Source organism: Penicillium canescens (genome assembly GCF_028828765.1).
Source record: "Penicillium canescens strain IBT 15451 chromosome Unknown utg000006l_segment0_segment0, whole genome shotgun sequence".
NCBI classification, from domain to species: domain Eukaryota; kingdom Fungi; phylum Ascomycota; class Eurotiomycetes; order Eurotiales; family Aspergillaceae; genus Penicillium; species Penicillium canescens.
Window position 1 is genome coordinate 2,814,697 of NW_026703968.1, and position 12,360 is coordinate 2,827,056.

The following is a 12,360-nucleotide window of genomic DNA, read 5'->3' on the forward strand; positions in this document are numbered from 1 at the left end:
TCAGCGCTGATTGGCTCAAAGCCGAGATTTCGTAGGAAATTTGTAAGGGTCTGGTACCAGATCCGAGGAGCTTGTTTTAGGCCATAGAGTGCCTTTCGAAGTTTGCAGACCCTCGATGTGCCGTCGGTCATGTGGTGAGGTTGTTCGACGTAGATCTCGTGGTCTATGTACCCGTACAGGAAAGCCGTTTTGACATCCATTTGCTCGATCTCTAGATCTAGGGCCGCTCCGATTGCGAATAGAGCTTTGTAGCTCATTGGCTTGACAACAGAGGCAAAAGTTTCGTCATAGTCGATACCCTCTTCTTGTGTAAAGCCTCTCACTACCCATCTGCTTTTGTAGCGGATGACTTCGCCATGCGGTCCTCGTTTGAGTTTGTATACCCATTTTCCACTGAGAATCCGCCGATCTTTGGGAGGATCAACAAGCTCCCACGTCTTGTTTTGGTTAAGCGAGTTCGCTTCTTCAAGCATTGCTCGTTCCCATTCGAGCCAGCTTGCATCGTTCTTCGCTTGATGCAGAGTCTTTGGCTCAAAAGGTTCTGTTTCCTTTGCAGCTACTGTTAAGAATGTTGGGATGACGTTCTCTTCAGGTATATTCATTAACGCAAGCTCTTCTTCGCTGTCACTAAAAGTGTCTAGTGTGACGTGCGGAGCGCGAATTTTGAGTTCAGGGTGGTGTTCTAGTGTTTCTTGTCGCACTTCATGAACTGGGCGGTCAATTTGGAGTTCTGGAGATCGTTGCCATTCTCCTGAAACTAGACCTTGTTGAGCGTCGTCTTGTTGCTGGTCGCCGCCGGGTGGTGAGTCATTCCTCTGGATGATGTCTTGTAAATCATCTGCAAATGATCCAAAGGTATCATCACTCCGTGTAGGCGACAAGGTCCTGTCTCCCTGTACAGCAACAAATGGCTGCGAGTCATCGTCACTCGATTGAAACGACGCTGGTGTCTGCGAGTCCTCGTCACTCGACTGGGTTAGCACTCGTGAGTTATCGTTACTCGACCGAGGCAGTATGTGCGAGATATCGTTCCTCGACTTAGGTAGGGCTCGCTCTGGTGGTGCCATTGACAACTGGCGCCCAGAGGCGGGCACGGATGCTTGCCGTATGCCTACTGACGGTTGATTTATTAGTCCCACCGTCTTACTCCCCCTGCGGCAGCAGCCGTTGCCTCAGGTGAGCCGTCTCGTCTGGCTCCCACATCTTCTATAGTCTGTGTGGAAGGAGCTGTAAGGACTTCGTGAAATTCAGCGTTTGGGGTCCCAACAATTCTTCCGTCTTGTAGCAGGATACGGTAGTTGGTATTTCCCTCATAGCCTAGTAGAATGCATGGCCTGGTTCTTGGCTCTGTGAGCTTCTTCCTCTGCTTGGGTGGGATCAAGTATTCCCCTTTGGATCCGATCACTCTGAGTCGTGATAGGTCCGGCTTGTCGCCATACCAGGCTTGATACGGAGTCATGTTGAGCTTTGATGACGGCGACCGGTTGGAGAGGAAGGCTGCGGTTCGAGCAATTTCTGGCCAGAATTTAGGTGGCAGCCTCGCATGTGCTAGCGTGGGTCCAACCCGATCATAAATTGTCTTATGGGCTCTCTCGGCAACCCCATTCTGCTGGTGTTGATCAACGCCTGTGACCTCGGCATGGATTGCCCGTGAGAACAGTATGAACTTCATCTCTTCTCCCACTTGCTCAGGGATCCGGTCGAGGCGTATTCGTCTACACTTCCGTTCAGGGCGTTCGTTATGATCGAGGAAGAAACGTAGTGACTCTATGACAAATTCTTGTCGTCGTGGTATAGGGACAATCTCTATCCAGCCCGTGAAGTCGTCGACGACGGTGAGCCAATAGCGACTGCCGTCAAGGCCCTCGTCAAATGGCCCTGCGACATCAATATGGAGAAGTTCCATTGCATATTCCCCTCGTCTGCTTCGTCCCGAGCGGTTGTGGGGCTTTTCAATCATTCGTCCCTGGAGGCATGGGTTGCATGGTTGACGTGGTTCCATGTCCCGGATGCCGAAGGCCTGCTTCTTAAGCCGATGTAGGTTCGCATCGCCCAGGTGGGCCAGCCGATTATGCCAAAGAGCCATTTGTGGACCGACATGGTAGGAGGGAAAGGTGAGATTCGTCCATATATCAAGTGCGTAGACTCCATGATATTGGCTGGCAGTGTATAGGTTCTTTCCGTTTGACTTGTTGCGAATACTAGCACTTTGGCTTGAGAACTCGACTTTTGCTCCTCGTTTGAGAAGCTGGAGCACCGATATGAGGTTTGCATGTGCAGATGGGACGTAGAGGACATTGTCAAGCACAAGCCATTTCCTTCTGCCTCGTACATTGCAAAGAATATTGACTGTCCCCACTCCCGAGGGAGTCGTTGAGGTATCGACGCTTCTCAGTGGTGGTCCATGGTACTTGTCCATCTTTACAAATCTCGAGGCGTTATTGCAGACGTGCTGAGCACATCCACTATCGACGATCCACGCGTCACGGATCGACAGGGTTTTTGTAGCCATCATTGTGGGGAAGTGGTCAAACAGGGCGAGGTTGCCTTCAACATCTTTCCCGAATGCTTTATTAACATCTTCTCCGGAGACCTTTGTGGCCATAAAAGTGGGCTTCTTTGGATCCCTTGGGCCACCGACATCATCGTCTTCGTCATCCGTGGAGGGCCGCCGCTTCAATGGCTTGCGTGCGCCTGTATGTGAATTGCCTGGCTTTGACTTGTGGCTCTTTCCGTCTTTCTTCTGATCCTTCGGTCTTGGATTCTTGCTGAAGCACTCAGAGTCCACGTGATAAGGTTTCCGGCAGAAAGAGCAATATGGGACGTTATCGATCTCGATTCGACATGTCGTTCCGTCGGATGACGGTATGACTTTCTTGTCACCTGGCCCTCGGATTATAGCGAGAGCAGGAAGCCCTTGCGCCTCTGTTGGTTGTTTGCTCAATTGCCCCTTCCTATGTTCTTCCTCAATTGCCTTGTTCTCGATATAGTCGAACGTGGGCGCCGCTTTTGTGATGTTACCATTGGCATCTCTTTCGTTAACAAGGTCCATTTGCCGAAATATATGATCACGGAAACTTTCATACTCAGGACCTAATGCGTGCACGAAAAAGAATGTTCGCTCAATCTCGGAGCTCACGCAGTCAGGGTCAAGGAGAAGTTTCTCAGCATGGATCTTCCTGATCTCGGCTCCGAGGGCTTGAGCGCTTCCACATTTCTCTCTTGTGAGGGACATGTACCGTCGCTGGAGGTTAACGTATGTGCCAGTGCCTTCTGGTTTGAAGTTGTCTTTAACTGCCTTTAAGAGTGCGTGGACTCGAGAGATCTCAAAGGCGCTGATCCTTTGTGCCGCATTGTGTGTCAGCTTTGCCGTGATCATCGCAGAGTAGAACTTTTGGCGATGAGTCCATTGCCGTGCTTCCTCTTCCTCTATCGGTGGAGTCGTTCCATCGTCGGCAACGGCGGATATCCGAATGAACTCATTGACTTTCTGATTCCACTTAAACCAGTCACTGGCATTATCAAGTATTGGAATGCCATTGTAGAATGCATTTAATCCAAACTGCTCAAATTTCGCGATGTCAGTCATGGTGTAAGTGGGCGCTCCTCTGAACTGAAGAATTCTGGACTTGGTCTGTCGTTGGGCAGACTGGAAGTAACGGAGGAATCGTGGTCTGAGGGGCTGAGGGAACGCGCTTCTAAACCAAAGAGTTCTAAACTTGATGCGGCACTGGGCAGACTTGAGACGACGGAAGGACTTCGGTCAGATGGATCTGGCGAAGGTGATTGGGTTGGAGGAAGGTAGTCCGTGTCTGGTGCCCCGTCCAAATCCAAGTGTTTTCTATACGACTTGAAGAAGTGGGGAAAGCGAAGCCGGTCGACAGGGTGTCGTGACAGACTCTCGAGGAAGCTTTGACACCTTTTTGGTCGAAGATTGTATCGGTTTATCCTGTCAACTGGCGCAAGAACTCGGTCGTCCTCCTCACGCCTTAACATAGAGGATCCGTGAGCTCCAACGTTGTCTTTAGGCTGGGGCACAGGATGAGGATGCGTGGAACTTTCAGTAGTATCGATGGGTATCGGAATATAAAGATGACAAGATCCAAGGGCGGAGCACGTTAAGTTAGTGTTAGAGGCCCTGTGACGCTTTGAAACAATTGACGCTCGATTTTTGCGTTCTTCAGCAGATAGACGGGAGTAGGCTTTGCGGACAGCGCCAAGGGATAGCGATGGGAAAAATGATTTTCGAATTTGTTGGGGACTCCAATGATGAATCTGCCGGAAGTGTGAAAGTAGATTGAGTTCTCTGTCTGTCCAACTATGTCTATATGGTCTCTTCTGATACCGAGGTGGTGCTCTCTTTTGATGTAGAGACGACATTTGAGAGGCATATTCTGGAACTGGCTGCGGGAACCATATAGCTTGCCTAAATTCAATTCCTCGTATTGAAATGCGCTTTTCGTTATGGTGACGAATCACAGATATCGGCATTATCTCTGAGACAACCGTGATATCTGTCACACTGTGATCACAGCAACAAATCAGGTGTCGGCATTATCTCTCGAACATCGTGGTATCCGTCACACCGTGATCACAATCACGAATCACAGTTGTCAGCGTTATCTTTGTAACACTATAGTGTCTGTCACATGTGATATTGTGATTTCCGGAAGGAGGGAATTCATTTCATTCTTCGAGGGTCTTCATGCTCCTTTCAGCATGTCCGCAGTTCCTTGACGGTGTTAATCAATCGATTCACTTGATAGACCTATCATTTCAAGTGGAGACTTAGCCTTTAAATGAAGTTCTCAAGTGTTGTGTGAGCAACCCGGGCTCATAACCTGTTAAGATAAGTGATAGTAAGGTTGATTCTTATTCACTTATTTACAGAAGAGGGGTAGCCCGTCTTTATATCTCCGACCCTAATCCCATCCATAAGCTTAGCCGCAGTGATATTCAACAGTGTTGGTGTTTTGATGTGTTGAGAGTTGAGTGTTGATGTGTTGATGTGTTGATGTGTTGATGTGTTGATGTGTTGATGTGTTGATGTGTTGATGTTTGATGTTGATGTGGTGAATGGTCGGGCGGTGAAGGGGGGTGGCCCCACCGTCTTACAGAGGCAACGCGGTCTCTTGCCATGTCCCCCACATCATAGAAACTTCAATTGCTTTTTTTTTTTTTTTTTGATCCTGCAAAGCAATTTTGATCCCAGTTGGACACGCCTTGACTACGGCCTCCAACTCAATTGAGTTGATCTAATTCAAGAATTGTGCAACTCTGATCACGCAACATACTGTACACTCAAGATCAGAACTACGAAGTGTAGAGCCATGTGATGTATCTCGAAAATCCAAATCATGGATTCAATTCAAGATGATTATGCGATAGGCTCAGATTCTTGCGTCGCCAAAGAAATTGCTTGAGATGACTGTTGCTAGTCGCTCGAACCTATTCTACACTAGAATGCCTACATCATAGAGCGATTGCGAGAGTGAGAGTTTCTTTGTCTCGAGGTTAACATGTCATTGGTAGCTTTGGCTCGGGAATATCTGATCCACTCCTTCTACATGTAGGAGCCGTCGCAACTTTGTGAATAATATCCCGCCAGTAAATCCAACCAATCTCTCGTAGAAGTCCAATACAGCGATGAAGAAACGGTCGTTACTTTCCGTGAGGCATATTCCACACTACATGCAATAAATCATGCTCCGCTGCTGATATAGCATGATTAAATTCCGATCGGGGTCCAACGAGCTATCTGCAATCAGAACCGGTAAAGACACTCTCCACGATCACCGCTCAGGACCTGGTGATATCTGTACAGGGGTGTTCTAACCCACGTGTGACCCTAGCAGGCATCCGCTCCAACTCCTCCCCAAGCAAATAACATGAGCGCTTATTGGGGTAGACAATTCAGTATAGACTGTACAGGATATTCAGAGGTCCTAGAACCCGAGGGTTCTTGTGGTGCTGTTACAGACATCAAACCCACCTTCACGGTGAATTGCTCAACAGTGATATGCCAGATATCGTCTTGGGCGCGGAGAAATACATCATAGATGGTCAAAGCACAGTGAGCTCAGAGACGTAGAGGAATCGGTGATTTGCTGGCAAGACGTGCTTGCGCCTCCAATTGCGATATGTTAAGACGACGGTCTCAATGGACGGAGGATACTGGATAACTTGACTGACCTCCAGCTCCTGTGACATTCAAGCTGTATGGGCTTTGCACGTAGTGCTCGGGCTTGGATAAAAAAACACAGACGTAGGAATGAAATCGCCAAGCTTCTGTCTAACAGGGAAAAGCAAACAATCCTGATAGCATGCAGCTCCGTGTATGTCCGAGTGGTTCCCGCTCGCTCGAATATGTCGATAAGCTGAGCAACGAGGAGAGGAAGAGGAATCAAGGGGACTCTATCAGGCGTGGTTCTTGGGTCATGGGTCCTCTCAATCGTTTGGCCATCCTCGGTCTTGTCTGTCGATTTGAAGCTGGCTGGCTATTGTTAGTTGATTCGGGTAGAAATGACGGGATTTTTGCCTCACATTCTCCATGCAAACAGTCCCGACTAACAACCTCGCCAGTACGAAAATATGGCTCTAGCTAGACAAAGCATTGGCTTCTCCCGGTTTCTTAGGGGTTTCAGGCTCGAAAGACGCTAGACGCCATCCAAGAACAACGATGGCCACCCACTGGACGCCGGGGATCCAAGCCGCAAGTAGGCTATCCCATGTAGGTGTTCAAATGCCGAGAGACAGACACTGCTATGCGCTCTGTGGGGTCTTGCATCAGGTAAGCATACCAACGCGTGATCTGATGAACCAAATCGACTAGAACGTCGAGGGAGAGACCCATCGATGCCACCGTTAGTCATGAGGAAGAAACAGAGCATGCGATGGTGTTGGTGCAGGGTTGAGCAGACAAGACAGTTGATCGCTTCGAATTCGAGTGTGGGAATATGAGGGAGCCTCCTGTTGTGAGACCCGAGTCAGCAATTGTTGATCCAGTTGGACGAGGTGTCGTGCTTTACGTGTTCATGAAGAATTCCCCGAGTGTACGGTTGAGACAGATGGTCAATTAGGATCGTCATCAAACCAGCTTACCAACTAGATCACTGCCAATTCTGTTCTGCAATGCAGTCACCAACACGCCATGTTGTATCCATGTTCGTCGCACTCTCCGGCTGTCGCTTCGAGAAGTTGCGCTGGATGCACCGGGCAAGTTCACAGGACGGCAAAGGCGCGTGACGAGCCCACTTGTGACACGAAATTGCAGAGTCCCCTATTGGGAGACTGCTCCGTATAGAGGCACTCTGTTGTTGAGGATGTGAAGGCGGTGAGGTGGAGGGGGTAAGAGGCGATGGAGCGCGTCGGCCCCTTGGACTTATCTGACTCGGCGGGAATAGGTTACTCGCCACAGCGGTTTTCGAGGTTGGTGATGGGCTGCTCCTACAACAGCATGAAGATGTCAGTGGGGTTCGTGTCTGGGGTACAGGCTTGGCGCAAAATCAAAACCGGCGCAGCAGGATGCGCGATATTCCACTCACCTCATCGTGCACAACGAACGCCTGGGGCTTATGCGTCCTGTCGTTGACCCACAGCCCTGGTTTGCGGAATTTCAGGACATGCTGCATGATATGAAGTGACAGGGCCAGAAATGGTGTGTAAGCCATGACTGCGTGGAGCACTGACGGAGTGCTGGTTCGGGCTCACTTTGGCGCGCTGTCAACGGTTTCCTGTCCATCATTAGCTTTTCGGTCGGCGAAACAATAAGTGACTTACATGTTCTGAAAGAAGACACCGGAAAGGGTTCCGTGGCTTTGCGCGTGCATCGGACGGATGGATCTTTGTTTCGCATCGTCTTTGAAGTCAGTCTAGTCTCGGATAGGGTCGCGCGGAGACAGACTTACCTCGACCGCTCTTTTGCATCGATATATTCAGGAGCGGACAGTGGTCGGCTGCTATGGTGGACAGATGTTTGCATAGGTACTTTGACTAGCTAACCCAAATCTGCTTCTTTGATCGGCTGGCATGAGTGACATAGTGGACCTGGTGGTCGTCGCATCTCACAAGCACTTTCTAGCTTGTCGGTCCACGATGTAACTGTAGATGTCAATACAGTGAAATTCCAGTAGGTCAAAGGGAAGAACTTATCCGGAATCGAAGACCTGCTCGACTCTGCATAGCCAAGTGATGGTAATGGAGAACAAATTGCTGGGGGAAGAGGACGTATTTATAGGTTCTCGGCTCCTGTAGCACGCGGGCTCTACTAGAGAGCAAACGTTGAACACGATGTCTATCTTAAGTGAGGCCTGTTGCAACCCATGCCTTCATTCTACCGCAACTATTAGCAGCGAAATTCGTGGTGCAATCTTAGATGCTCATCGAGAAAACATGCTAAAGTCATGTTGAAAATGAGTCAAAGTGAGTCGGTTAAGAAACGTTGGGTCATTGTTGAATCTACGGTCTTAATATTGAGGCAATGAAGCTGTTCATTCTTTGATTTTACCAAGAGCGCTCACATTTTCATCTAAGGAACATGGAAATTTGCTGGCCTCGCTCGAGTGTTGATTGTCTGAGCTGTGTGTGGTTCTGTCCGTCTAGGCTGCAGGAAGCGTCAGGCCATGGTCGTGCGCGGGCGCGGGTACGTACTCGACCCGTCAACCCGTTGAAGCTTGGCCGTCCTTGTTGACGAGAGTCAACTTTTGAACTTGTGATCATGGTTGAGATGGATACCTTGTTTTTTCGATTTTCTTTTTCAATCCTCTAAGTCTTACTCTATTTACTTTTGGAATTTCTGAGCTCTCAAACGAATGTGGAAAATGCGTTGTGATTGAATATATATCTCCCGGTCCGTTCATCACCGGAAGCCACTAATATGAGGCACATTCACCAACCATCAACACCACGAGACTGATCATCAGCACCATCATTAAACTGACTGCTAACAGAGTGCTGAGATTGAAAAGCTGAATACGCCGATTGACTTTTATGGTGAAAATGAGACTGAGTACCTAGCCACCGATGTCCTCTAGTCTATAAAAGCCTCCAAGAATTAGTGGACATGCTATTGCCCAGATACTCGTTCCCGTGCGATCAAGATGGATGCGGCTAACAGCACGCCAGACCAGGAAAAAGAAGGAGAACAACAGCCAAGTGCATCGCCAATCGTTTCTGAAAAAGAGAATTCGCAGGAGGCTTCTGATCATGTCCCTCCACTGGTAAGTAAAGTGGCTCAGCTTCCAATGCTCTTGCTGACCGTCGCAGCTCTCTCCCTCGCAACAGGAAGCAGAAACAAGACCTACCTTGGCGACCGAGCCCTTTCAACCTATTTTGAAGGTGCTAGCAGACCTCGAACGCGACGATCCCAAGTTCGCCTTTCCAGCAGGTCGAATTGTCGGACTCTATCGACGCCTATGGGAGTCGTGCGTGTCCAAACACATAGATGGCCAGGACATAGAGCAGAGCAATCAGATCTTGAAGGAGGCTAGCAGATACCTGACTAAAGAGAGGGACGGACTTCAGCTTCGCCACGACAAGCAGCTGTCTCGGCTGTGCTTTTTTGACCAGGCACTGGAATCATCTCGGGGTCGACTGACTAGAATCCTTGATGACTGGGATCACCCTTGCAGACTCAACCTGGCAGGGCTGCCAGGCATAGCAAGAGAAGGTTGAAGGATTCTATATTCTTGATTGTCCTATGTCTTTTACCATGTGGAGAGTATCTAATGATGTACAGTATCCAACGGTGTTGCAATGAAGAGTTACCGCAGGGAAAGAAGCTTATATCTTTTCGAGAACTCATATTACAGCTCTTGTGGAATGTGTCTGCGAATAATCCCGCATATTCTAGTGTCGCTTTTATTGACCCAAATACATTATAAACGAAAAACTACGGGTCCAATGACAGTATGGGCAGTGTAGCTAGCGGAGAAAGTGTCAATTAACTCGGCCGTCCCGCAAATCATCATGACAGCTACCCGAAGTAGATGTCGCCAGCTCTTACAGACCACCGAACCTTCTCCTTGGAGACCGCTTCAACAATGTTTGAGGAGTGTTGTCGTCTTTTATTCTGCTTCGAATGGCCCTCTGGATGCAATCGTTTCTTGCTAGATCCAGCGATCTCTTCAAACTGAAGATTTCCAGTCAGGGATTGACCACAAGTGCATCAACAATCGAGGAATGCCCACCCTTGACCGCCAACATCAATGGATCCTCAGAGCATTGATTCCTGAGGTTCACATCAATCCCATCATGGATTAGTAGTGCCTGGACCATCTCCAAGTCACCGCCACGGGCAGCCATGCAGAGAGCGGTGTCGTGAGTTGCGATCGTGCTTTCATTGATGTTCAGACGTGCGTCTTGTTGCACTAAAAGTCGTACCACATCGAGATGATCATGTGAAACCGCTCGACAAATGGGTGGGTCTATTGCATTCCTTCCATTAATCTCTACGCCCTCCATACTCAGTAGAAAAGCTCCGTGATATGCGGCCAGGGAGATTGGAGTGTGGCCTCCAACACAGAGATTCAGACTGATCCCTGGCACCGCAAGCAGCCGTCGTAGGAGCACAGTATCCAACCTCGCCGCGGCATGGTGGAGAGATGTAGACGGCATCTCGAATTTCCCGCGGCCTCCAACAAAATTGACGTTGATGTCTTTTTCGGCCAACAGCCTTTCGGCTATCCCGTCGCATGACGAGTAAGTAGACAGCCAAAGTGGCGTATTGCCATGTTTGTCTTTGCAGTTTACGTTGGCACGGGGGTGACTTAGGAGCAAATTGACCATTTCCAGGCGCTTGTTTCGAATGGCGAGGTGGAGCGGCGTATAACCATTCCGGTTCTGGATATCCAAACTCAGGCCCTTTTGTCCGAGAAGCCGTTTGACAACGCTACTGACCCATAGGCCACTGCTTGGTGAAGAGGTAGCTCAGCCTCTTGTGATGATTTGGTACCAAGAAACACCTTGGCCATCGGATCGTTTGAAAAAATCATTTCCATCACGGGTCTATTGAAGCGACATGCCCAGCCCCATGGCGAGTGGCCCGAATCGTCCTGTAGATCAGGGTCGCTGCCATTAGAAAGTAGCAGATGAACGAACCCTATTCGGCCTGCGAAGACTGCTAGGTGGAGCGCCGTTCGGCTGTGTTTGTGCTTGATGTCCACCTGGACGTTGGGTTGATTTAAGACACTTTTGACGGCGGAAAGATTTCCGTAGTGGATGGCATACCACAGGGCGCTCTCCCGCGCTTGGTTTTGAATGTTGATGTCTAGGTCTCCACGACTGAGCAAGAGGTCCCGCACAGCAGCGGAAGAGTATTTGAGCGCCCTCATTAAAGGAGTTTTGCCTCGGTAAAATGCATTGACGTTGGCGTTGTGCTGGAGCAAAGCCTCCGCAAGACCAATGTTGTCGTATTTGACGGCCAAGTGCAACAGATTGCTGTTCTGAAATTTGATGTTGTATTTCCAGATGCTGGGCTGCAGTTTAAAATCAAAATCTTTACATGATTTTGCGAAGGCAAATAATGCACTACCGTCCAAATACGACACAATCTACAGCAAAAGCTCGTTGGGCAGGTCTCTGATGTTTGGCTGTAATGTATTAGCTCATCGGTAAACTCCGTAAGAACGAATTGAACAGACCATGATGGGACAGCGGATTGAGCTAACGAAATGTAGATGGGGGTGAGGTGAGAGTTGTGAAAGTAGGATATGGGAGGCCTTTATATACTCACCTCAGCCAAATTCCACGGTCAGCTATGAGTGTAGTCTGTCACTCCGCTGAGAGGTGCGTAGCAATCACACGGCAGCATCATAGCCTTGACAACAATGTTCAGGCGGAGTTGGAGAATCTGTGGGGGCTAGCTCCTGGGAACGCCAAAACTGTTCCTGGTAGTGTGTCGATGGCCTGGGAACCGAATCTATCTCTACGTACCCACATCTTGCATCTAGCGCCATAAGAACAAATCACAACCTATCACGCACTTAGAAATTCATAAGCAACCCAGAACCTAACGTAGCATTTGTCGACTTTGCTGCTCACCGCAGTAGCCAATCTGTTCGCCAATGTATGGTCCCCGCGATGGATAGTCAAATCTGCAGCTGATTGCAGCAGTGGTCTGGAATGATATCCCTTCATGCAGGCCACTGATCGGCTGTATACGGCGCATACTGCGTGTGAATGCATTCTTCCACGTACCGACTGTTTCAAGGAAGTGTTCCATGCCAGCCACGCAGCCATGTAGGTAAGGAGCCCACGCGATGGCATATAAAGCTGGCGGGGGAACGTCGCAGTGATTGCGCAACACCACCACAATCCGAAGATTTTCTGCCTTTGACGACCACCTCAATGACTACCATGCTG

The 12,360-nt window shown here is 49.2% G+C and overlaps 1 protein-coding gene across 1 annotated transcript; it reads right to left on the reverse strand.

Moving 5' to 3' along the window:
* Window positions 1–2,654: 2,654 nt before the first annotated feature.
* N7446_010016 (uncharacterized protein) lies at window positions 2,655–3,589 on the reverse strand (the record flags this gene model as incomplete). Its single annotated transcript, XM_058518761.1, has 2 exons — window positions 2,655–2,694; window positions 2,721–3,589. The coding sequence occupies 2 exons, from the start codon at window positions 3,587–3,589 to the stop codon at window positions 2,655–2,657; spliced, it is 909 nt and encodes a 302-aa protein (XP_058369549.1).
* Between the last annotated feature and the right edge of the window lie 8,771 nt (window positions 3,590–12,360).